Genomic DNA, 24,695 nt, shown 5'->3' on the forward strand with positions numbered 1-24,695 from the left:
AGCTCGAAGCTTTCAAGGTTGTGGAACACCTTCCAAGGTTGCCAAGCTTTAACTAGTGAAAGTCACTCAATAATCGGATCATAGTGGACTGAGAAAGATGACAAGATGAAAACTTGAAGGTTGAGCTCCACATTACTAGTGTCTAGATCTATTACAGACTGAGCTCCGAGAACTTTGGAAAGGGGTAGAGTTAGATCTTCAATAAGAGAGTAATTAAATCATCCAGATGTCGTCCATAAACACTACTACTACATAGTAGGCTTTGTTGCTTCATGTTTTTCCGTATTCAACCTAATCATCATGCCATATTCGGATATTTTAAATCAGCATACTAGCTATGACCCTGGTGTCTATCATGATCACGACAGATCCTCGATCAAGTCCAAGAGATCGCAAACCTCAATGTCGACGGTATCAACAGGTTCGGTCGCTAATCAGCCCAACGACTCCGACCAAACACCAAACTCTGTGCGAGCTCTTCTTTACATCCCAAACTCTATATGGACGCGAATGTTCGCGACAACTATGGTAACCGAAATGGTATTCACGGTTGCAATTGAAATGTGAGTACTCAAGTCCGTGTCTAGTGATAGTCAAAATGCCATGTTAGACTTGAATTGACTCTGGTAGTTGGGTTCTCATGAGTCTTTGGAATCATCTGGGCGACGATACAGGGGCCACAGAATCCCATCTGCAATCCTTTTTGGGCCTTTATGTATTTGGACTTCTATACGAGCTAGCACTCTCATACGATGCGTTGCGCCGTAGAAATACAATACAACTAGTCGGGCTCTGTGTTTGTAACCTGGGCTTGACGGCATATGGCGTCCTCCAAATGCAGGAGATTGAACCGACATTAAAAAGCATGATGGCAGATGCTCTGATTGAAACACGTCTGCTTCACCTATATCGCGCGGTCCTTATCCTCGTACCAATAATCTTGGCCATCGGCACCCTTTGCATGACTTTTCTCACGTGGAAGTTGCGAGCTGAGTTCTCGTGGTCTATCTATAAAAATATTAGTGCCGATCTACAGATGAAACGTCGATATTTGACATATCAGGTTTGCTGCAACCTTCAATCCGGCATTATTTTCAAACTCTGAGCTAACATCTCATATACAGGTGTACATCGCACTACTGAAATTCGATTTTTTCTTTGTGTTTGGAACACAGCTTCAATTTCTTCTCATCGTTGTCAAATTCGAAAGCCTCGATTTCATTGTCAATGCTGCTTTTGTACCGATAGCCATCGCAAGCCTGGTACTATCAGCATATTATTGCAAAAGAGAGAAAAGGAAATCTCTCATTGGCATGATGGTGAGAACCACCAAGATTGATTTTTTGTAGCTCGAGCTAACGAAATCTGTAGTTTTTGATGCTAATCACAATGGCATTTTTGGTTCTTGCTATAATCCGAGTTAACAGCAACTACACCTCGGCTAGAGTCTCCATCACTCTCTTCGCAATTTTCTCCTTGCTGTTGCTGATTGCTACACTCATCAACTCTCTGTTGTGTGTTATGAATTTTCACCAAGGATTGATGACTCATGTTAATCCACCAGACAATGACCCAGCCAGTCTGCAGCTTAAACAAATGGAGACTCCTACGCGATTCTTGCTCAGTTAAAGGCCCCGAAAATATTATGATAGAAACAATTGGAAGCACTCTGACATAGATACATATTCACATGTGTGCATGTGACCGACGGGGCTCAAGCGACTAGTACAACGAGTGATCGTGAAACATAAATTCAAGTTCAAATAAAATAAAGAAATATCATGGTACAGCGTGGTACGTCTACATAGTTTGAGAGTTGAAATTTTTTGATCGTAGTAGTAGTACCTACATAGTAGTAGGTACTAGTAGCAAATTTCGGTAAGCCTCAAGTGCTTGTGAAAGACTATCGATAGAGTAGAGGTATAGCCACATGATGTTCATAAAATTAATAATTATTCATTTGGAATATTATGATGCCTCGGGTGATTGGAGTGACTCGGAGCCTCAGGCTTCCAAAGGTTCCACCTGGGCAATGTTTTGAAGGTTCAACTTTGGAAGTTCCAACGTTGGAATGGTCTAACGAGTTTGCGGTGCCAGCCTGAGTGGCGCCACTGTCGATCATCAGCCCCGGAGGCGCCGACTCGGAAATATATGTGGATCATCCCGACTCGGAGGTCAGGAACTTGGAATATTGCCGACCTCGGACAACTTCAGTCATTGTAATCCGTGAGATATTCAAAAAAATGTTGATCTGGAAGTGCTCACTGGCAAGTGCTACATAGCAAAATAGTATAAAATAATACTAGCACTTGAGTAAACAGATACATCCAGACATCTGGTCATTAACGGTACAGCCCAGTGACATCTGGACAGGGATAAATGGTATTCCAAGGTTTTATTACAATGCGCAGACCCGTGGACTGGGTTACTAGTATTAATTACTTAATTACTCAACCTTGGAACCTTGGAACCTTGGAAGTAGCTAAGTAAAAGAAGTTTCTTTGAGGTGGACCATCCAGTATACTAAACATTTGACTCAATTCAATCAATTCTACAAAGTCGGAGTATTAAAGGGTGAGATCTTGGCAATGGCTTGTAGTCGGACTAAAGGGACACCAATAGATACGAAATTGTGGAATGATGGAACTTGAAACTACTGTAACATTGGAGCCTAGTGAATTTGGCAATATGCGACTATATGAACATTGAAGTTAGAAAATTCTGATCATGTTCTACGGAGTACAAAGTACGAAGTCTTGTCGGAAGCGTTAGATCGAGGGATCCACAAATAAATCGAAAATCCGAGTTGAGCTAGCCACATTATGGATATTATGGATACCTATTAGACAAACTTTGGGGCAAACAGGGTTCATGCTGAACATCCGAATCCGAGCCCTTGATCGGTTCGACCCGTCTCGTATTCGGATCTCGCATTCGCATTCGCATATAGGAATGCTCTGAGCTGTCATCTGGGAACCGCTCAAATCTTGAATTATCCTATTATTCTCCGTGGCGCTAGATTTTAATCTTGATTTCTACTCGTCCGAAGTAGCAGTCTGTTTTGCGTAGTGGGTCAACTAACATCGTAGATCGGCTTGCTGACCCACGACTCGGAAGGATTTTTTTTGGATACAGTTCTGACATACTACAATAGTAGTACATGTATATTCCTTTTCAAACACAGAAAGATAATATTACTCCAGGGCACTTTTCCAAGTTCAGAGGAGCTGCCTAGGCGATGAATAAATCAGGTATGCGGAACATTTGAAGGTGTCTGACATGGCTGGAACAGAATCACCACTGGCAACGTGAACCTTCAAGTTGCAAGCTTTCTTATTTTCGTACAAATGTTTATGTGTGTGTATATAAAGGTTATTCAATCCATTCTTTTGACATCTGAAGTCCACCCAAGATCCACAGATGATCCAGATTGCTCAATCATTATACAGCATTTGGGGATCATATGGGCCAGTGAGGCTCTTCAAATTTGGCGAATAAATGAAAAATTGAATGAAAACAGATAGTTCATGAATGTATCTCAGAGAAATGGCATCTGATTTTTGTGTTATGATGAAGAAATATTTGAATGAAAAAAAGACTCCGGATCTATATCACTAAAACTGGCAGTGTTCAAAAAAAGCTTCGCTTAGACTTGCTGCTGGTAACCTGGCCGCCCGTAGATCAATTCAGTTTCATCCAATTTCTCGTGGTAGCCAGCAAAAATCTGGCTGGGGTGAAAGACAACAAATATGCCCATGACAAACATCATGAGGGAGGCGTCAAAGATGTAGGCGAAGTACTCATGACTTTGGAAAAAGCCTGTTGATCCTTGAATGTACTCAATGACTCGATACAGACAACGGATCATAATCAAGACACTGGCGAAGTACAGAACTCTCATGTAGCGTGCCCAGTTAAACGAGCTCCCCATAGCAGCCGCGGTTGGGTTATTGGACATTCTCTTGTGGAAGACGACCGATACAGCCACAAAGAAGCTAAAGAAGATGATTTGGACAATGAGACCCACAATAATAACATCTTCTCCGAGCTTCAGCTTGCTTGCAGTCTTGGCACCGGACATTATTGCACCACCTAGAAGCCAGTTAGTCCAATTATAAGCTTGGAATGTAAGTATAGAGATAGAATACTGACCTCCACTTTGGATGAAGAAAGATAATACATCGCCGGAGACGAAGATCTTAGTCAATCTGGTTCCGCGAACCATGGATCGAGAGTCTCCATCGGTTAAGCGGATGATGCGACCGAGAATCATATAGATCGATGCGGCAAACAAAGATGGAGCAAGCAGAATGAATAAACTCTGAAGCGCATACGGCATGGTCGAATAGTTTGGTGCTTGGTGTGCATTGACTGCTCGCGCAGCATAACCGACAGCTTCAAAGAAACCTCCAATGATAAAGGCAATCAAAAACTTGACTTTATGTTTGCAGGCAAGGAATATATGCACAATTGTCAAAGTGAAAAACAGGAGGACGAAAATGACGGCAGCAGCCAGCGACGGCGTGTAATTGTAGAGAGTGTAGGCCATTGTGGGCAAAGTTGAAAAATGAAAAAGAAAATGAAAAAAGAACTCAGAAACGAAGATGAGAGCGAATGAATGAATTTCCCAGGAGTTTAGGATCTGGGGGAAGAGTGTGTTATTATATGAATCAAAAACAAAGAGTAAACAAATAAACTACTTGGGATCAATGTTTAGCTTTTATGGACGAGACCTTAGAACCAATTAAGACTAATGGTCAACAGCTACAAGGCAGAAGCAATAATTGAAGCTTATTTTAGCTAGAAGCGCCTTTAAAACATTCTATAGTTTTTTTATGTATCCACATAAATGGGAAACCGAATAACCCGAATACGAAAGCAAGCAGTGGGTCCCTCTGGCACTACACCAGCTCTGTAGGTACCCGAATGCTGTAGGCTACAGTAGCTATTTGTAGCACTTGAGAATTTTGCCTTATCTGAAACACAAAATTTGAACCCAGGAACAAGGATATATTCGGACTAATATTTATTCAATGAGAGAAAAAGAAATTCGGTTCTAATTGGCCAACCACCACAGAAGCTAAATATTCCAAGCTTGATGGAATCAATTGAGCTTCCAAAGTTCCAAACTTACTACTATCCAATTGCCTATCAAGTACTCGGCAGTTGCAGAGATTGATCATTCAAGTTCCTGACCACTTGCAGAGTTGAATCATCTCACCTCTACCAATTATCACTCCCCAACATGGCTCTCAGCAATTCTGCCCTGATCGTGATCATTCTTGTTTGTTGCCTTTCATCAGTTTCGCTCGCGGCAGCTATGTTTGGTCATTTTTCCATTGCGCAAACTATCCGATGGTCACCGACAATCGAGCAACAACGATACATGCGCGATCTACGAATGAGATACTTGGAAATGCTCTATGCAGAAAGCAGAATCAGGGATCCCAGGCCTTTAAGGTTAGTGAGGAGAGTCTCAGGTTCTGGCGACTGCTAACATTTGGGATAATAGAAAAGACCAGACTATGAGCATAGGTGAAAGCTTTGTGACAGATCTCGAGGCCCAATCCGTGGCAGGCACAGAGAAATAAATTCGACCATGCACAGGTGGAAGCGAGATGTCCAACGAAGCGCAGATTATCGACCATCCACACCAGAAGGCAAGTGGGTCACAAGTGTGAGCGGCCTGGGCCAACAGCCCGATACATGAATGCACATATGGAAACGCGAGGGAGTCCCGACCTTAATAGTTTGATCTATCGTCTCCTTTCCCGTTGCATTATCGTGGTTTTGCGAAGTCCTCGTGCGCGTTTTGTGGGAATGCAAATATGGAAACACATGTATATTAATTCATGATTCGTCGTAATAAAGGGCTTCTGTACAACAGAAAGGAGTGGCAAGACAGAAAAATGGATGTATTGGAATTCAATTTTTGACTTGACATCTGGAGGTGGTTCCATTTGAAGGCGCCATATTTTGTAATTTGCAACACTTAGTAGATAAATACGACACTAGGAAGCAACCTGAGAGACTATAACATTCCAAAACTCAGAATGGACCATTCTACTAACCTCGTATCCGAGAGTCACCTATTTATCTCTTCTTCGCTGCTTGAAATTGGGGGTTCTCATGCTATCAATCACGCTGCTGAGGGTAACATTGAAAGAATGTTGAAAGAATGCTTTAACAAAAAAGTAAAATCAACTTTGGCTGAATCAATAATCTAGTACAAGCTAGCGCATTCCCAGTTCTGCGGCTCCCACATATCGCCGCTGCCCTTGTATCTGGCCTGTTGAGGGAAGGGACAGATAGGTCGTTGCTTGGTCACGTAGTCTAGCGTAGTCTCATCGTGGAACTTCGTACCGATAAGATAGTCAGGCGCAGTGTTGTTCTCTACCCAAGCAATCATCGCCAAAAGGGCATCATGTTTACCATCGTTGAATCCATTGCGCTCATGCAGATGATTACCCGAGCCGTCGCTACCGATAGTTGACGCCTGTGATGAGCCACCGATATACCATGGTGCCTCCATATTCGATGGGGTATTTCCACAATGTTGCATACCGGGAATCAGATAGAAGCGGTAGAAATCGTCAAGGTCAATGCCAAGTTTGGACATCATGCGCTGGACATGTTTGTAAAAGTAGACACTGCTACCAGTAGGGATAGATGGGTCTGCCATGCCATGATAGTGCAGTAATTTGGACCCACGCGCATAGAATGGCGACAGATCAAAGTCGTCGGCTGTTGCGTTCCCGGGATTCATCTCGTCGGATAACTTGATCAGACTTGGGGACCAATCCTTCCATGTGAAGTTGGTGCCGATGCCCAGGAAATATTCTATGTAGCTGAAATCGGGAGCCATGCCCCATCCTGTCTCGCTGCCTATCTCGTAGTGAGGGAAGATAAATGTCTGGTCGGCTTCGACCCAGTCGTTGTAGTAATGGTAGAGTGTGTCAAGCTGGTCATCGGTGATACAGGTTGTCGAACTTGTCTCGTTCTGCTTGCACAACATCACCTCCAAATCAAGGTCACAGCGACGTGGGTCAGAGATAATGTTATCAGTCAAACCGTCCTGGGGATCTATAAAGTATAAGTATTGTTACATCGAGGTATGAGTAGATATTCATATAAAGAATGTCACTTACCGCACTGCTTCAGAGTCTCATTGGCAATAAACTCAAAGAGATCATCACTGATGTGATGGGTCGAGTTCTCCGGGTAGTTGTATTCAGCAGCATATATGTTAAACAACTGCAAATGTTTAGTCCACCAAGCGGGGGCTCCTACAACTGCACCATCAAAGTCCTCTGGAGACATCTCGATCTCTTTGAGTCCCTGTCGACCACCGGTGGAGCAGCCATTGTAATAGCTATATTTGAGGTTGTGGCCATAGTATGCCTGAATAACCTTCTTGGCCTCCACAACGGAGAGATGCATTGCACGCCAGCCCCAATCGGTCACCGACTCTGGGTTTTCCGCCCAAGAGTTATCAAAAGCCGAATCATGCCCGGTGTCAGTAGACATTGCCGCTGCACCATAGGTCACACCAGCACCCTAAATATACTCAATGTTCCAAGGTTAGATACTGGTAAGCAAGGAAAGGAAGCTATTTTCACGCACCATCTCTTCATAATTGACGCCTCCTGAGAAGGCAGAGTTGCCCGAGACGACCATTCGGCCTGCCCAGACATCAGGCAAGAAAAGACCAAAATTGAATGTGGTATTCGCCTCGGTTGGCATCTCGATTTGGACCACGCATAACGCTGGCAACTGGTATGCCGGGCTCGAAAATCCAATGTCGGCTGATGGAGGAGTAAAGGTACCATTCTGTGCGACTCTATGAGCTAGAATCACGGAGGCATTGGAGGGAATGATAGAAGCGAAGGCTTTGGCCGAACAGTTCATCGTAGCCATCGCAGGGGCCGCTACGGCGAGCATGACGCCTGCCTGAAAGAGAGACGATTTCATTGGCACAAAACGGATTGTAGAACTAGGTGGATTACAGGAATGTAGGAGAAGGTATATGAATTCGCATTTCAAAATGCAATGATCATGAGGAGTACCTTTCAGATATACACGTAAAACTCCTCTCCTTTTCTCCTCAGTCCACAAATTAATCATTAACATAAGATGAATCTCAAAAACGCAGTACCTGCAGTGGATAATGAAACCTTTAGCTGCTACTGTATACGTACGCCGACAGCGTCATGCAGTGGAATTTAGATGGAAATTAGAAATTGGAAAATTGGATCAGCGTCACCAGTGGGTCCTGAAGGAAATTTTATCTGATCTTGAATCTTCCCCGTAGATAGTTCGGCTTAATCCCAAGTTTCTTCGGCTTAATAGAACCCTCAGCTTGGTACTCCATAGCTTCGTACTCCGACATCATCCCCCATTGACCCACTACTCCATCGTCTTTCATCACCTCACTATCCAGCTCAGTTAAAAAGGTAGATTGGTTTAAACCCTTATTATCTCCTCCACATCTGATATCATTACTCTAATATAGACCTCACTATGGAGTGCCATTTCCAAGGAATCGAAGTGCTCAATATGCGCTGTTTTTACATCTGTCCCACTAGCTAGCGATTGACGTCTAACGACATCTGGAGTTGGGCAAATTTCCAATTTATTAAAAGGGGGTGGTCAGTACTTGATGACCTAATAACTGACCGACTAGAGTCACTGCCAGTGTATCTAGATTACAGAAAGAGAAAGATCATTCAGGGCATCTTCAAGTTCAAACATTGACAGTACACTGCAGGTGGAGCTAGTCCTGGTTTACGCTCCCAGGGTGGAACCCTGAATATCGGGATTTGTGATCGGGATTTAATTATCTTCCGAATCTTTCTTATAACTTACGCACATTTGCAGTCCTTGGCAATAAGAGCTAGTTAGAATTCGGTTAGCGACCGATAGTTAAAATCTTGAAGCATATCCCGAGGTCGCTCTCCCGGTTCAAATACGCGTATTCGCTTCCACCAGCCCCAGGTGCCGTGAACTTGAACCACTAAACTTCATAGTGGGTATCTGACCCCTTGAATGCACTGCAATAAACCGGATTGATTGCTTCCTATTTTGATTTTCAACTTCAGTTATGTTACAGGCTTTACAATAATTGTAATTTGTTACAAAAAGTCTGTTAATAGTTGATTAAATCTAGTGTTTGGTCGGAAAAGTAGAGCAATTTGATCTGATTTTATTCTTGCTCACTGGCAGGTGGTAATCACAAACTAGAAATGCTGGAAAGCTTTGAGTCTTTTTTTTTACGATATTACGTGTACCTGGAGCCTATCCACAAAATATGGGGTCATAGATGACGGAAAAATTGCTAAATTATATCTCGAATTCTGTTTATATTCCTTCGCTATAGTATACTAATAACAACATACACGATAACACAAGCAGTGAAGACGTTACTAGCAAGCGGGTCATCGACTATCTTTCTACCATTCAATATTCTCACTGAACCAATCACGGATGAAGTCAATGACCTCCTGACTTTGAGCCACGGAACCTGATCCCCAAGAGTCACCCAGCCACATAGTGGTCTGGTTCTCCTTGCTTGGTGCCCAGTAGGGCAAACCTGCCCCGTTAGGACTGCCGCTCTTGATGAAATTCGCCCAGTAGGAGGTCATGGTGGCAGCGACGGCGTAGTCCGTCTGGGTCCAGTTAGCCGATGAATCGGCATATGGCAGCGAGTGGAAGGCATAGTACAGCTCCGAGCCATGATAGGCCCCTCCATTCCCGTTAGGTGGCGCATGGGTCCAGAAGTAGGTGTAGACGTCACTTTGCGCACCCCCAGAGATCCAGTCATGCGCCCAGTCCCAAGTACCAGTGCGACTGATATCACGATAAATTTCATTGACCATTTGATTTGCCTCCGTGGTGCTGCTGGCGGGGAAGAGGTCGAAGAATTTGGAAGATAAATCCCCAAAGACATTGGTAAAATCTGTGTGGTATGTGCTCACAGTATAGCCCGGTGAGGTAGATGCACCTGATTCGTCCTTGTTGTTTCCTGTAAGGATGGGCACGTCGTGGTGTTTGTTGAAGCGAAGTGACTCGCCGTAGCCAAGAGGAAGGACGTAACCATCGTGGACAGGTCGCCATTCAGGAGGCTCCATATACGCACTGACATTAACGAGATCAGTCGACTCATACCAAATACCGTTGGTGGTAGCGTAGTCATTTAATGTTTCATATGAAACATTGCGAAGCTCAGCAATGCTGGTCAGGTTCAGCTCTTTCAGAAAGATCTCTCCATAATTCTCGGCGCTCTCCTTCTGTCTGTAGCTAGTTGAGGCACCTCCCATCATAGGATCGCGAACACCACGAGAACCAGTCTCAGAGATGACACCGGCCACTCCAAGGCCCTCGGTCAATGGGCTAAACATCATGTCTAATGCACCGGAAGAGCCCGCCGACTGCCCGCCGACAGTAATATGGTTAGGGTCACCACCAAAATTGGAGATTTCCTCATGTACCCATGTCAGAGCAGAGATCATATCCAGCACACCATAGTTTCCTGAGCTATTGTGGGGACTCTCAGCCGATAGCTCCGGGTGCGCCATGTAGCCAAGGACTCCCAGGCGATAATTGATGGTTACCACAATGATGTTTTTCTTGGCAAGAGAAGAGCCGTCGTAGGTGACAACATCCCCAGAGCCCATATAGAAGCGACCTCCATAGATCCAAAAGTAGACAGGCAAATTATCCCCGGCAGTTGCGTTTTCAGGTGCCCAGATATTCAGGGAAAGACAATCTTCGCTCATTTCAGTGGAGCCTGTGGTAAAAATGGAGGAACCCATGTTGATCTGTGGGCACTGAGGGCCAAAAACAGTGGCATTGCGCACCCCTGTCCAGGGCTGAGCTTTTTCCGGGGGCCGGAATCGAAGTGACTTTGTTGGAGGGGCCGCGTAAGGAATACCTTTCCAAACATTTACGCCACTGAGATACTCTGATGTGGTACCTTCAACAACACCATATGAAGTTTTGGCGACTTGGTGACGAGAGCTGGCCTGGGCTGTCAGTGCAAAGGCCAGTAGCCCGGAAAAGGGTTTTGACAGCAACATGCCCAGGTACAAAGGAACCTTGGAAGGGAAAGTTCTGTGAACAATAAATTTGGAATGGGTAAGAGAAGGAATAGTGTTGACCAGTATTGCCCGTTCAATTGCGCCCGGTGGATTTATAGCATCCAGCACTTGAGATCCATATCATGGCATGACCAAGTATACGGCCCGAGAAAAGCCACGCGGGCCATCTATAAATTGTGGATCAAACATTTGAACCGTCTAAATGTTTATTTAATCCGGAATCCGTCAAGAGGAATTAAAGCTCCCAGATGCCGGAGTATAATATGGCTCCGTGGTGGAGCCAGTCGTCATCGTCCGACCACCCTAGCTACGAATCCACTATATAGCCATGAAAAATATTCCATATCTTTTATTTCACGTATGCTTTTGCGCATCATTTCCTATTCAAATGTTTTAATTAGAGTGCTGTTCCGTTTTTGTACAAGCTGCAGGATGTGATCGTCAAGTTTATCAATCTATCATTTGAAACAATTTCGCTAGCTTCAATACACAGCTCTGCAGCCCTGGAGGAGTTTCATGTATTTAAAACGAACCACTACTGGGAATATTATCTGAGGATATTTAAAAATCAAGTAGCATCATTCCGTCGGTCATTTTCATGATCACTTCACTTTGTCTTATGATAATTTCCCCCATTTCCCCTTAGCATTCACAATGCTCTATCGGCTGGTGTTATTGGCTGCCACATTGTTGGCTGGCATGAGTGCTAGCAGCAGCACTCCTACAGCAACAACAGCTGCTTCGTCAACAATGCCGTCAGTTGTTCTCGATTATTGTACAGTCGCTGCTGCCGTGGGCAATGAATCACTAGGGTTTTATCGCTATCAGAATATCCGTTACGCGGCAGTCCCTACAGGTGATCTCCGTTTTGCGGCCCCGGAGTGGCCACCTCAAGAGACTGAGGTCAATCAAGGCCACTTGGTGTCTGAAGCAGTCGACTGTTCTACTTCTGAGGACTGCCTGTACTTAGATGTGTGGGCTCCCGCTAACAGTGCTGGCAAAAAACTGCCTGTTTTGGTCTACATGTTTGGTGGTGGCTTCACTGCCGGCAGCAAGATTCAGAGCACTCCAGAGGGACTCTTTGACCTGAGTAAAGAGTTTATCTTTGTAGCTTTCAATTATCGCCTCGGATTCTCAGGCCTTGCTAACGGACCGACCTTCTTGCATGAGGGTGGTACGTCCAATACGGCTGTTTGGGATGTCGCACATGGGTTTTCCTGGGTGCGCAAGTACATCAGCGCGTTTGGCGGCGACCCAAATGCTGTGACAGCCGCTGGATTTTCTGCTGGTGGATCACAGGTCATGTTCCAAATGACGGTACTATTTGAACCTCCTTATGATTCAATTCAATGGCTAATCTGATTTTCAGCGCTTTAATGGACGTGCCGAACAGCTCTTTGATCAAGCCTACATTATGTCGCCGGGCTACGTACCCGGTGCAGGTCACCATCAGGCTGAGGTATGTTTGTATTTTTGTATTTTTGATCTTCATTTTTGCTCGGACTCACTGTCACAGGCCTACTGGCAAAATGTTTCCTCCATCATGGGCTGTAACGCCGCCGACATAGCATGTATGCGTCAGGTCAACTTCACCACTCTCCAGGATAAAGCAAGTGATGCAGCTTCAACATACAACTACCAGCTACAGCCTAGAGTGGATGGGGACTTTATCAGTGATACTTGTACGGTTGTTATTCTTTGTTTTAATTTTTATACATTTCTACCGACCGGGATAAGGAAGCTAATCATTTGCTTCAGATGAAGCCCAGCTCTACCAGAAGCGATTTAACTTCTCTGGTCCTGTCGTGATAAGCCACGAGCGACACGAAGAGAACAGCCAGAATACGACTGGTGTCACCAACGAGGCTGACATCGTCTCTGAGCTCAAGATTTATTTCCCAGCCATCACCGATGATGTCATCACGGAAATTTTGAATCTATATCCAGCCTCACACTATGAGAGTGCCGGTTTGCGTCTCTCGGATATTCGGCAATCCTTCGACCTGACAGGGAAAGACTTGGCCCTGACTCAGGCGCTGCATAATCAGACATGGAATGCCATGGTAAACCTCGGCGACGCTACGCATGGAACGGATCAGTATTACTACTGGTACAGTACCTACAGCACCGTGCCCGCCAATGGATTGTCGGTCTCTGAGAATGTGAATGTCACAGTTGCAGTAAGATAACCCAATCGACTCCTGGTCTATCATAATGCTGGGTACTGACAGCTGGCAGCGTAAAATGCAGAAATATCTTCTTTCATTCGTGCTAACTGGCAACCCGAATACCCTCTGGCCTAAAGACAAGATCTATTGGCCAAAGTACGGAAACTTGACCAATACTCTCAACCTCAACACCACCATGAATATTATCACCGACGATTTAGCCAATGACCGTAGCCTATTCTGGAATAAAGCTTTGTGGTACTAAGCATACCATCTGGGCATATTATCTGTTTTCGGAAGTTTCGCTCGCCCGCATCGATCAGGTAAACTACAATGGTACTGGATGACTGAGTATAGACAAACATTGATTGAATACATGTATACTGCATCCGTGGACTCAGAGTCACAAAGCCAGACCTTTGTATATCGACGCTTCAATATGATCTTCCTGCTCTCCTCTAGGTTTAGACCACATAATTTTCTCTCAGATATCACTTTCTCCCGCATACACAACAAATTACACACATGGCACTTTCAATTCCCATTCAGGCCTCCTGCACGAGAGAAACAGGAGGAGAAGTAAACAAGCCCTTATTTTGGTACATTTCCGTGAAGAATGAGACTCAAATATCGTATTCCGAATGTTCAAAATGTTGGAGGGAAGAGTAAGTTTTCAACTGCATTCTTTCAAACACTATATTTTCTCAATTCCGTTCAACTGACATTCTTGTCAAGGGATTGAGATCATACATGGCTAGATATAGACAGCCGGCATAGCTACTCATAGTGAACTTTGTTGACAAGAGTTCCAATTTTCCCAATTTGGACATGAATAAAGTCTTCGTCTTGCAGTATCACTTTTGGCTGTTACAAACAGCCAATGCCAGCGGGCGTTCCTGTCAGTATGATAGTACCGGCTTCTAGAGTAGTACCTTGAGATAAGTACGAGATTTGCTTCTTCACGTCAAATATCATATCTCTTGTATGTCCATCTTGCACAGTTGCACCGTTATAGATGGCCTTTATCGTCAAAGCCTGCGGATCCGTGATGATTGATAAAGCGACAAGGACTGGACCCTAAAGGGCATATAATTATTAGCTTGAAATCAAGAGCCAGGAAAATATGACTTACCGATTGGGCAGCTTCCATCAAGTCCTTTGGAAAAAGACCATTGAGCATTAGCTCTTTGTAACCCGCGTGCCGACACATCGTTTGATGCAGTATACCCGAGAACGTGTTCCAGGGCTTTCTCTTCCGGTATGTCTCTTCCTGTCTTACCAATCACAAGACAAAGTTCAGCTTCATAGTCGCTCGTGCCATCCTGAGCACACTTTGGCACGTTGATTACTGCGGGGTATGGCCCAGATAGTGCGGATCGAGGTTTCGTGAATACAATAGGAGTGTTTGGTAGCTCAAGGTTGCACTCCTTGTGAGTTGGTTAGATCGAGTTTGAGGGTGTAGAGGAAATATCTCGTACCCTTGCATGATCGGCGTAGTTCAGGCCCAGACAGCGGATATAGTCACATTGTTCACGGGATACATGAGAAAGAAGCTTCAAGTATTCAAATTCCCTGTCAGTATGCGCCTTCTTTTGATTTAAGAAATATTTAATTCGACAAGGAGATTTGATATGGGTCTCAGATGATTCGGGCTTTGCTAAGCTCACTCGTTTCACATGAAAGACTTGGTCCGTAACCGTTCCGTCGAATATATTGCCCTCAATCAGATGAGCAGATATTTCTTTGCCGTTCAATGAGTCCAAGCCAATATCTTGGGAGCTATCCACGAGCTGTCCCAAGTAAATCTCACTATCCTCGACTGCAATAAACCGGATCAGGTGGGTCCAGCTGGCCATAATCGGCGGGGAAGAGTATCGCGTGCTAGATTAGAATGACGCGAGTCGGGTCCTCAGCATTAAAGATGAATCTGGTTTGAAGAGCACGGTATAGAAAATCGCGATGTGAAATGGAAAGAATGGAGCCGAATATAGGTATCGCTCTTTGTTGAAATTGTCATTGAATCGAGTGAAATAAATATGGGGTGATTCTGGAGGTTCTTAAAAATTTTTGATTTGAACTTGAAGAGGTCAACTGGTCGTTTTCGGGTTGGTGGGTTCCGCGGAACTGCCTGTGTGATACAACTTGAAGCCATTCCCCGGAAAAGACAACATTGAATGCTAACAGAATTTGAGGACTCGGGGCATTTGAATATTCTAGATTTTCACAATCCTCTATTTGCCCCATATGCATATTCCAAATTGAAGCTTGTTATTGCGTCATGACTCTTATCACGCACGGTGCTGTGTTCATACCCAACCTCCCCACATACGTTCGTTATTTAGCTAGAAAATTGCCATCGCATTGGGCGGCGAAGCTATAACTCCCTTGTATCTAAGAGAATCACTGGTTATGAAAAAGGACCAACGATCATTTCGCTTGCACAAATCTGCAATCGCATCAAGATCGAACATCTCCCCAATGGGGGTTCCCCGGCCTGCCAATAGGATAGGATGAAGCATCCACGTATCATCTGTCGGGGCTAAATGATGTCAAAATAAGGAAAGTCAATTTGGAGGGCTCTTTTCACTCACGGATGCATTCAAGCGCTGGATTGTCTGCCGCAATCGCGGCGAATTGCCTTCTCCAGAGCCAGCGAGTCATAGCTTCACCTTGCTCGAGACCAGGCCAGGTATGTTCCGCTTTTTGCAGGCCAACCTTACCCGTTTCATCAAAAGTCTTGTAGGTAGAGACAAAGCCGGTTCATATGAAGAGGATATCACCCTGTCGAAGCTGTACATTCTTCGCAGCGAAGAATTCTTTAATATCACTCACACTGATAGGCTGTGTACTTGTTGCACTGTAAGGGATACCTTTCTCGGCGGCCCAAGAGGGGTAATCCACCAGAATCTCACGGCCGGCGATTGCTCTTTCAGACCAGCCATCGATTCTATTGATGCTACGATCAGGACCATGGTGAATATCATCTTGAGTGACCCTGAGATGTGGAAATTAGTTACAGACCCCACTTTGGATGGGAATGCAAGTCTTTATACCCATTATAAAATTTGCCTTCCGCTTGATACGCGAAATGCCGGAATGATCCCATTGAGCACTAGTTTGGGTGTTGAATGTAATCTTAAGAAACTTAGACGGCCCCCTATATGGATCATGGTAGTTGAACTTACTATATCATCGTTGATCACACGTGGTGACTTGTTGATAAGTTTTTGTTCAAAGTCAATCCGTCCCAAAAGGGCAGGTTTGACTGCATCAAGAGGAAGGCTTGAGGTAGTCAGTACATATCAAGTGCCGGCTGGTATGCGAAGTTGTCTGCTCACTCCAACGTCACGCACTCGCCAGTTTGAACCTCCTCTTTGCTGGCTCTCAAGATGACTTCGTCACTCAGATGGTTGAGTGCTCCCAGAGCTGGATTTTTCCACAGTCCCCAGGCAGAATGGTGTGGATCACCAGCCCGGGGGGTAGGTCATCAAACTCAGGAATTGATTGTGTGAATGGGGAATCCATGGTTCCAAGTTGTATATTGAAAAAAATATCAGATTAGCAAAAGAATGAGAGTTCAACAAAAAATGCACATGTGGATGCTGTAGAAGTAGTGTAAATCTCCAGGGCGTGGAACTGGTGGCGGGAAAAAAGTTATGTAGTTTTGAGTAGTGAGATCCGGGGGACGCTCCGAATTGCCACGGAGATTTGAGGGATGAAGAGTATCTACTGAGTTTAAATTGAAGTAAAGTGACAAAATAAAATGATGCTCATAATAAATTTAACCATACTTTGCACAGATTTGAAATAAAAAAGCTACACATGCAATCTACTAGAGAGATGACCAATCATTCCGTTCAAGTCCCTGAATGGTCTGAATACGTTTCTTTCGAGGGATCACCCATGCTGCCAGGCGATCCGGAATCTCCTCCAATTGTAGATCTGCAGTGATCATAGTAGCAAGAGCATCAGCGCCAGTCAGTGATTGAGATGTTCCCGCTAGTTCAACTACCAATGAAGTAAGCTTTTTTTGTGTGCTCGATAATTCGCTTCAGATGACTCCTAAGGGAGGAATGGGTGTGCAGCATCGCCAATTAGGATCACTTTCTCGTTTGACCACTCTTTGGTATGTGTTATGGTTGAATAAAACCAAGATTTCAGAGTGTTAGGGTCGATTCCCTCGAGTATGTCTCTGAGAGGCGAATTATCAGACCCAAATGCCTCTAGTAGCTCATGCTTCAGGAATTGTCCATGAATGCCTTAGTATTTGCCAAGGAATAATATGGTCACAAAGGGGATGAGGACTAGAATTACCGGTTTCCTTTGACGCTGGAAACACGGCATCCATGATAAGCGTTTCAGGCTCAACAGAATAGATTCTCAGCTCCTTATCTATTCCTGTCCATTTCTCATATCTCTGACGCTGAAGGCGTAGGTAAGGTACCACAGCGTTTTTATTCAAACCAGTCAAGCTCACTCTTGAATGAATTAAAACTCTTTCAGGTCCGGAAATGCTGGTAGCTCTTTCCGTTAAAGTCTCCCGTGGGGTTGACTGTGAAGTGAAGGGAATTCATTAGAAATGTAGGGCCGGAACTCAGCAGTTAAGTGCTTGATAACTTACATGCCACCCATCAGCTCCAATGACAGCGTCCCATGATAGGTCTGGCCACCTTCGACACTAACCGACCCTGACTTTGGGTTCACAGACTCGATTTTCTTCCCCAGGAAGAGTTCCAAGGGATGGCCTGGTCCTGTTGAAGCCGTAGCCAACACGAGCAATCCTCGATGGAGTTTACTGCGCTCGTAGAATTTCCATCCGGCCTTGGAGTGGAATTAATGGTGAGGTATTTGGGTTGGATAGTGAAGACAGGCTGCTTACTGGTTTTGGTTCATTCTGCGCGGATTTCGGTGTGCCATTAAGGTCAAAATCACATATTTGAAACGATATTAGCAATTTTAAACATGATAGGCTAGTTCAGGCATATGTGACTAGTACCTCTTTGATGGGTACTGGCAATGTCAACAAAGGGTCGACGCCCCACTTCTCCAAGATATCGTTCACTTTGGGTCCAATTTGATCAACCGCTCCATCAGTATCCTCAGAGGTCAGTTCCGATGCCTCAAAGACCTTCGGTATTTCAGATTAGCAAGTGAAATATTTACTATCAGAAAGGCCTAACTGACTTGTACTGTATGGCCGGCTCGGCGAAGACCCAAAGCAACGGCAAGTCCCGCTATACCACCACCAACTACTAGAATTTTCGGCATATTCGAAGGTTATGATTGTGTTCGGTGTTAACGTAAAAGGAAAAAATTCTTATTATGCGATCTCCATGTAGGGGGTCAGGAGTGGAATAAAAATCAAGACAATTCCAATGCACATGTGAAATTATCAAGCATTTGAATGTCCAGATATCTGCCAGGGAGACTGATTTATCATTTATCTCCGAGGATGGAAGAAGTAGAGAGATAGGTTTTAAATGCACAATTCCCCAGAACTTCGCGAAATCCATGTACTACAAAAATTCAATGTTGCCACTGTTTCAATTTCAATTTTCTCGATTTTTGATAATCATTCAAGCTCTCAATCATGGCCAGATATTTTCTGATCTTTTTCCAACCTGATCTAAGTGGTAAAGATACTTTTGAGTACTTCCAGAAAGAATTGTTCGCTACATGGCCCGACCTCTCGCCTTACATTCATTTGGATGCTAGCGATAACGCCACGACTGAAACAAACACATACCGCAGTCTCAGCATCTACTTGATTGAGTTGAATGATGATGACTCTTTGGTGTGCAATCGGATCGACAAAAATCTACGACTTCAGGTATCGAACAGTCACCTGATAAACTACCACTGGCAGCTACATGCTTAAATATCCAAATTCGCAAATCGTCACTTGTATCAAAAAATGTTGTTACTGTGGGAATGAAAATATCAGATAGCCCCGATGCCAACCTGGATTTGAATCAATGGTATGATCTCAAGCATCTTCCTGGACTATCTACTGTACCAGGCTAGCTCGTGGGATTGCGCACCAAGCTTGTTCACACTTCAAATCAAGATGACCTATGCGCATCACCTTATTTTGCATTACATGAGTGGGGAGAACCAAATGAGCTAGGTGGAGAGGCTTGGAAGAAAGCGGTTGTAACGCCATGGATAGAAAGAATTTTGAAGCTTCACAAGGCACCAATTCATCGTCGAATTTGGACAGTGTGTGGCTGAAAAATAGCTCCAAACCATCTTGTTCCAAGGTTCCCGGATCCAGCCTGAGACTGTGGCAGAATATAAGAACTCGGGACCATCAACTAATAGTATTTTCTCAAATTGTCGGACCAAAAATATTAGCATGCCTAGTAGCTATTCTTTACCGGTAGTACTAGACCTTTGCAAATGGGTCTCCCGCAGCAAAATCTTTGTCCCGCCTCCCGCCTCCCGTCCCGTAAAATCCCAGGAAATCCCAGGAAATCCCGTTTGTAATGGGATGGGATTTTGCGGGACGAAGTGGGATTCCCTGGGATCTTGCGGGAGTCGCAAAGCTTTAGGTAGTACACAACAGTCACGGTGAACATGTAGCAACAATTTGAAGCAAAAGTTGCTCACTTTCTGTCAACTGGTTAATGTGCTTTCGAGTTGTGCGACCTTCACATAAGATGGATTGAATATCTAGGTACCTATGGGTAATGGACTCGGATGTCACTGGCAACTTCGAATGTTCAAGTTGCACATCAACTGGTCAACTGGTGTCGGCATACTTTGTGTCACGGTGATATAGTATATCCCGCCGACTCGGAGGTAGTACTATTAGTATCATCCAACATCAATGCAATTGACTCGGAAACTTGAATGGATGTTTCATCATTCCAAGGTTCAACTTAAATTTCAAAGGAATTTTGATAGAGGTAGGACCTCTGGACACAACATTTGAATACAGCACTTGAGCCTTGGAGACAACATTGAATTTAAATGTTCGGAGCCCTGCACATGTGGAGCGCTTTACTATGTAGTAGTAAACTTGAAGACATCTCATGATGACATCCATGTCTGGATACATCATGCACATGTGCATGATCTTGTTCAAACTTCAATCCACCATTCGACTCGGATATTTTCAAATATTCAACAAGCGGATTGCACATGTGTGATTTATTTGCCAATTTCTACCTAGTTATACTAGCTATTGATTGGGTCGGGCGGAACCTGGACTGCCCCATCTCTAAAAGCGATACTCAGATGATCTGCCAAAAGAACAATCGAGTCCCGAATATTGGTGACCTCTTCTCTTGTCGCCCCGTTCCACATCATTCCTTTCATATGGTTCCTAGCTTGCCCTTTGCAATCAATGCTGATCAACGTTGTAATTATTGCTTGGCTAGACTCCAGCTTATCCATGATCTTATCAAAAGAAAACACATGTGGATAAAGAAGCTCTGTTAGAGACTTGTCAGCAAGGAAAGTGGATTGTATCGAAATCATCAATGCTGGGAATTAGGAGGTACGAGACTAACGAGAGACCACATAAAAATAATCCGGACAGCATTTTCGAACAAAATCATCGTCTGTGTTAAGATCAGGGACATCCCGATATAGGCTCTTCAGGAATGCATCGCCTCGAGCCAGAGCCGATAAGTGGTCGTCATCGTCGCTAACACTTTCATCAGTAAATGATCGGAAGGTAATATAACGTGTCTGTTGCCGTACTGATAGCACTTATTGTCAATCAAATGAGGAGGACTTGATTGATATAGCTCGCGCACGGCATTTCCAGTCTATCAAATCATCAGCGTCAGCGCCCTTGTTCGGGAACCTAAAAGAATGACGCTGGACTCACTTTTGCAGCGCCGTGAGGACCAGCAGATTTGACCAATCCCTCTCTTATCTTACGAGTCTGCTCAACATGAATCTCACGTGCAATGTAATGTTCTAGCAAGTGCAAGTATAGTGGCCCAATCTTTTCCGGATAGTTGAAGGAACTCAACGCAACAATTGCAGTAATGTACCATTTAAAGCGTTTGTTACTTTCCCCATGTTTTGCAAGATGCTCAATAAAGTCATGGTCTAGTTTTGACGACATAATGAACTAAGGGTAATGCTAAAGATGTAGGTAGGGCACCAAGACGCACGGCAATTTTGTGCGCAAGATTCAAGAACTTGTATGACGCTCTCGATAACCAACTATTTGGTCATTAGACTTCTGAAGTGCTTCCGATGAACCAGAATTTGAATGGTTTATCTTCCGGGGGTGGGCAAAAGGCTTTCGTGTTCCTCGGAAGGGTGCGACCGAGGCTTTGCACGGCAAATCGCTCTCGGGGCCATCTTCTAGCTCGGTTGATTAATGGCGTGGTGGGCTACGTCGTGGAATCCAAGCAGATATCACCGGTTCAAACAGGCTTCTGAGAATTACACCAAGGTCCTTGATATCCATGGCTAATGTAGCAAATATGGCTACTATCGTTGTCAATCTCCACATACCGCTGGCATCCGTTGAAGATCGTGAAACGGTCAGCTCTTCCTCCTTTCAGGTTTGACCCTCGGAATAATCTCTGATCTTTGAAAAAGTACCTGTCTCTAGTCAAGGATGTGGCAAACGAGACGCGTGAAAATGAGTCCCAGTGTCTAGCCTACTGCTGGACTCGACCAATCTCATCGTTGGATACAATCCCAGGGAACTCCGTTTTCGTGCAAGGTATTGAAGTGTATGTACACGTATTGTGGTTCGAAATAAAAACTTCTGGACACTAAGCTTTTTCCGAAGACGTGCAGATACCAAAATCGAGATGCTCTTGCAGTGGTGCATCGCAGCGGTGTTTCGTATCTCAAGATGCGAGAGTTAATCACTACTACATCATTAATTACTTTCCCAAAGGGAGGCATTCCTATGTAGAAACCTGCTGGCACTGGGTTTCTCTCCAAAAAGGTTCAAGAGTGTGTTAGTGTGGAGAATATATTCGTATTCATACAGTACAGTGTGAATGGGCCCGTTGGTTTATCTCATTTCCTAGAACAGGAAAGCGTGTTGTGCACCAAAATGGAGACCGTGAGGGGCGTTCAATCATTCTGGTGCTTCATACTTGACTCAGAAAATGTGGAGATGTCTCGACCAATAACAATTCCTATTCGACTAAAAGATGGCTCGCATTACTCCACTGTCGAGGATAAGATTCTCTCGTTCGAGTAAGCTCTGCCCCATCAGGCTCCCTCGCCCCATCAAATCCGGGGCAAGGCTAATATCCACTCCTGTTTCTAGATCCAAAGTCATCGAGTCAGATAATATCTCCAGGACACGTTGGTGGAAGGGGGAAGAGTTTGGATACTTCCGGCAGCGTGTAGATTACTAGAATAGCCTGATTTATTTCGAATATTCTTAGAATGACCTCGCATTAGCTGGAATATTACCAGAATATTGCACATGTGAGAATTGGAAACACCACCCTTGTAGATACACGTACTAAAACAGTCAACGTTTGAACAATATGCACATGTAGGCAAGCCCGGTCTAAGGTAGACTTAGCATGCCAAGTAGTATGACCATGATTCCATATCCCTCAATCCTGTGCCCCGGAATGGTTCAAGTTCCGTGACAGGGTCTGTGCATAATGCTTTTGCCCAATATAAAAAAGGGCATACATTTGATCTCCTGGTCAGGTCTCCTGCCAAGGTTTGTTTGTTTCTCCAATTCAATCTCAGAGAGACTATTTACTTCAATTAAGAATCAAACCATGGCGTCCAATGCGCCCAACGCGTCCAACACAAGACCACCGCTCAACTGGGGAACATTTTTTTCTTTGTCTAGTCATCTCTTTTGGCCAGTTTGTTGGGGCTTATGAGTCCGTCATTATCGGAACAACGCTCCAGAAAACTGATTTTAAGGTACGCATGGGACTTTGGGACAAGGCTGGCAACGGGATTGCTCAATATGGATCAATAGAAGGAGCCACTGGTGGTTTATTTCCAGGTAAAAACGCCTTTCACCTGATGTCAAATCCCGGTATACTGAACCCTTTTTTCCTTATTTAGGCTGGTGCCGTCTTCGGCATCCTCACCAGCGCCTACGTGATGACAAAATGGGGTCGCAAATTTGGTCTTGTCTTTGGGTGTGTCATATCCTTGGCAGGTCTGGCAGGGATGACAGGCTCCATGAATTATGCAGAATTCTTGGTGTTTTGCTTCATCTCTGGATTCGGAACGTGGCAATGTGGTGCAGCAGGTGAGTTCAAGAATGAGAAGATCCACACAAGATGCTCACTCACTTTTAATCTTAAAATGCTGATGAATGGCAAGCCTCTGTCATACTTCCTTAACTTGCCCCTCCCTCACGTCGAGGTTTATTGGCTGGGCTGAATGGAGTCATGATCGGACTCGGTGTCGCAACAGCATCCTAAGTGGGAATTGGATTCTACTTCTGCGATAATGCAGTGGTCTTATGGCTTGCGCCTGTGGGTATTCCTCCCTTTGCCCCCATTGCTGTATTTTTTCGCAATGCCGTTCCTCCCAGAGTCCCCGCAATATCTCCTATTTAACGACAAGCCGGAAGAAGCTCGGCGTGTATTTGACAGACTCAACCCTCCATCGCCCGAAAATGACGCATACTTCAACGAAGAGTTCAACCAGATTCAGCAACAAGTTGCCTACGACCGAACTCTCGATTCATCTTGGAAAGGTCTTTTCACAACTCCAACATACCGGAGACGGATAGCACTGGGATGCTTTATCGCTGTCCTGAATCAAAGCACCGGTGTTTTCGTGATTAACAACTATAGTCAGATTTTCTATGAAACGCTTGGCTTTTCGCCCTCAGCACGTCAACTCTTACAGGGGAATCGTGATCTCAGTAAGTCATTGTCTTGATTCATATTGGCATTTTCACATTCAACGATTTGCTTTGAGAAACATCCGCTAACGTACACCTTCTCTAGTTGAATTCCTTGGCAATTTCGTGGGTTCTTTGATCGTCGATCGTGTTGGACGAAAAGCTATTATTATATTTGTCGGGGTCCGTAGGATTGTATGGATATGACACTTTGCCGGCTCCTTGTTCAAAAGAAACACATCTGAGTGGTTGTCAAACTCTACCATAAGTACAGGACTCTGAATTCGATAATAAAAAGCATCATCGTCGCCATAGCCACCAATCCAGCAGAAGTAAGTGTCATTCCAGTGTTTCTTGACTTGAGTGATTCGCGCTCGGTGAGGTCCAGATGGAAGAACATCGAGATAGAAAGATATTGTTTGCAATAGCTGATCTTGCTAAAGTTGAGGCATCTGAGTAGCTACGATTCCTTTGTATGAGATTATCCGATTATCTTGAAGGCCCCTCCGAGATGTCTCTGCCAAAAGAATCAGCATGATCACTCGCCCCATAGCGCGTGTCATATACTCACCTGATCTGCGGGATTCCACCTGTCCTCTGGCATTGCATCATCGT

General features: G+C 44.5%; 12 protein-coding genes across 12 annotated transcripts; 5 read left to right on the plus strand and 7 right to left on the minus strand.

Annotated features, from left to right (window-relative positions):
• Nucleotides 1-336: 336 nt before the first annotated feature.
• On the plus strand, nucleotides 337-1,629 carry N7483_000011 (uncharacterized protein; the record flags this gene model as incomplete). Its single annotated transcript, XM_057083449.1, has 4 exons — nucleotides 337-563; nucleotides 631-1,063; nucleotides 1,125-1,319; nucleotides 1,372-1,629. Coding segments are annotated over 4 exons (1,113 nt in total), but the record flags the coding sequence as incomplete, so codon positions are not given.
• A 2,017-nt stretch (nucleotides 1,630-3,646) lies between these two features.
• N7483_000012 (RTA1 domain-containing protein) lies at nucleotides 3,647-4,549 on the minus strand (the record flags this gene model as incomplete). The annotated part of the gene is made up of 2 exons (XM_057083450.1): nucleotides 3,647-4,092; nucleotides 4,153-4,549. 2 exons carry the CDS (start codon nucleotides 4,547-4,549, stop codon nucleotides 3,647-3,649), a joined length of 843 nt encoding a protein of 280 aa, XP_056949599.1.
• Nucleotides 4,550-5,245: 696 nt separating this feature from the next.
• N7483_000013 (uncharacterized protein) lies at nucleotides 5,246-5,710 on the plus strand (the record flags this gene model as incomplete). The annotated part of the gene is made up of 2 exons (XM_057083451.1): nucleotides 5,246-5,460; nucleotides 5,608-5,710. The coding sequence occupies 2 exons, from the start codon at nucleotides 5,246-5,248 to the stop codon at nucleotides 5,708-5,710; spliced, it is 318 nt and encodes a 105-aa protein (XP_056949600.1).
• A 513-nt stretch (nucleotides 5,711-6,223) lies between these two features.
• N7483_000014 (uncharacterized protein) lies at nucleotides 6,224-7,941 on the minus strand (the record flags this gene model as incomplete). Its single annotated transcript, XM_057083452.1, has 3 exons — nucleotides 6,224-7,083; nucleotides 7,149-7,557; nucleotides 7,624-7,941. 3 exons carry the CDS (start codon nucleotides 7,939-7,941, stop codon nucleotides 6,224-6,226), a joined length of 1,587 nt encoding a protein of 528 aa, XP_056949601.1.
• Nucleotides 7,942-9,449: 1,508 nt separating this feature from the next.
• Nucleotides 9,450-11,075, minus strand: N7483_000015 (carboxylesterase/lipase family protein; the record flags this gene model as incomplete). The annotated part of the gene is made up of 1 exon (XM_057083453.1): nucleotides 9,450-11,075. One exon carries the CDS (start codon nucleotides 11,073-11,075, stop codon nucleotides 9,450-9,452), a length of 1,626 nt encoding a protein of 541 aa, XP_056949602.1.
• A 675-nt stretch (nucleotides 11,076-11,750) lies between these two features.
• Nucleotides 11,751-13,529, plus strand: N7483_000016 (esterase; the record flags this gene model as incomplete). The annotated part of the gene is made up of 5 exons (XM_057083454.1): nucleotides 11,751-12,413; nucleotides 12,466-12,555; nucleotides 12,613-12,778; nucleotides 12,855-13,276; nucleotides 13,335-13,529. 5 exons carry the CDS (start codon nucleotides 11,751-11,753, stop codon nucleotides 13,527-13,529), a joined length of 1,536 nt encoding a protein of 511 aa, XP_056949603.1.
• A 602-nt stretch (nucleotides 13,530-14,131) lies between these two features.
• Nucleotides 14,132-15,120, minus strand: N7483_000017 (fumarylacetoacetate hydrolase family protein; the record flags this gene model as incomplete). Its single annotated transcript, XM_057083455.1, has 3 exons — nucleotides 14,132-14,334; nucleotides 14,397-14,691; nucleotides 14,743-15,120. The coding sequence occupies 3 exons, from the start codon at nucleotides 15,118-15,120 to the stop codon at nucleotides 14,132-14,134; spliced, it is 876 nt and encodes a 291-aa protein (XP_056949604.1).
• Nucleotides 15,121-15,606: 486 nt separating this feature from the next.
• On the minus strand, nucleotides 15,607-16,370 carry N7483_000018 (cyclase-domain-containing protein; the record flags this gene model as incomplete). Its single annotated transcript, XM_057083456.1, has 4 exons — nucleotides 15,607-15,803; nucleotides 15,856-16,000; nucleotides 16,097-16,259; nucleotides 16,318-16,370. The coding sequence occupies 4 exons, from the start codon at nucleotides 16,368-16,370 to the stop codon at nucleotides 15,607-15,609; spliced, it is 558 nt and encodes a 185-aa protein (XP_056949605.1).
• A 1,511-nt stretch (nucleotides 16,371-17,881) lies between these two features.
• On the minus strand, nucleotides 17,882-18,532 carry N7483_000019 (FAD-dependent oxidoreductase; the record flags this gene model as incomplete). The annotated part of the gene is made up of 3 exons (XM_057083457.1): nucleotides 17,882-18,085; nucleotides 18,261-18,392; nucleotides 18,449-18,532. 3 exons carry the CDS (start codon nucleotides 18,530-18,532, stop codon nucleotides 17,882-17,884), a joined length of 420 nt encoding a protein of 139 aa, XP_056949606.1.
• A 1,911-nt stretch (nucleotides 18,533-20,443) lies between these two features.
• On the minus strand, nucleotides 20,444-21,344 carry N7483_000020 (uncharacterized protein; the record flags this gene model as incomplete). Its single annotated transcript, XM_057083458.1, has 3 exons — nucleotides 20,444-20,665; nucleotides 20,819-20,959; nucleotides 21,102-21,344. The coding sequence occupies 3 exons, from the start codon at nucleotides 21,342-21,344 to the stop codon at nucleotides 20,444-20,446; spliced, it is 606 nt and encodes a 201-aa protein (XP_056949607.1).
• Nucleotides 21,345-22,866: 1,522 nt separating this feature from the next.
• Nucleotides 22,867-23,611, plus strand: N7483_000021 (general substrate transporter; the record flags this gene model as incomplete). Its single annotated transcript, XM_057083459.1, has 3 exons — nucleotides 22,867-22,932; nucleotides 23,081-23,140; nucleotides 23,288-23,611. 3 exons carry the CDS (start codon nucleotides 22,867-22,869, stop codon nucleotides 23,609-23,611), a joined length of 450 nt encoding a protein of 149 aa, XP_056949608.1.
• A 138-nt stretch (nucleotides 23,612-23,749) lies between these two features.
• N7483_000022 (general substrate transporter) lies at nucleotides 23,750-24,287 on the plus strand (the record flags this gene model as incomplete). Its single annotated transcript, XM_057083460.1, has 2 exons — nucleotides 23,750-24,101; nucleotides 24,187-24,287. The coding sequence occupies 2 exons, from the start codon at nucleotides 23,750-23,752 to the stop codon at nucleotides 24,285-24,287; spliced, it is 453 nt and encodes a 150-aa protein (XP_056949609.1).
• Between the last annotated feature and the right edge of the window lie 408 nt (nucleotides 24,288-24,695).

The sequence above is a fragment of the Penicillium malachiteum genome, assembly GCF_028827825.1.
Source record: "Penicillium malachiteum strain IBT 17515 chromosome Unknown utg000001l:1.0-8184562.0:1.0-8186909.0, whole genome shotgun sequence".
NCBI lineage: Eukaryota > Fungi > Ascomycota > Eurotiomycetes > Eurotiales > Aspergillaceae > Penicillium > Penicillium malachiteum.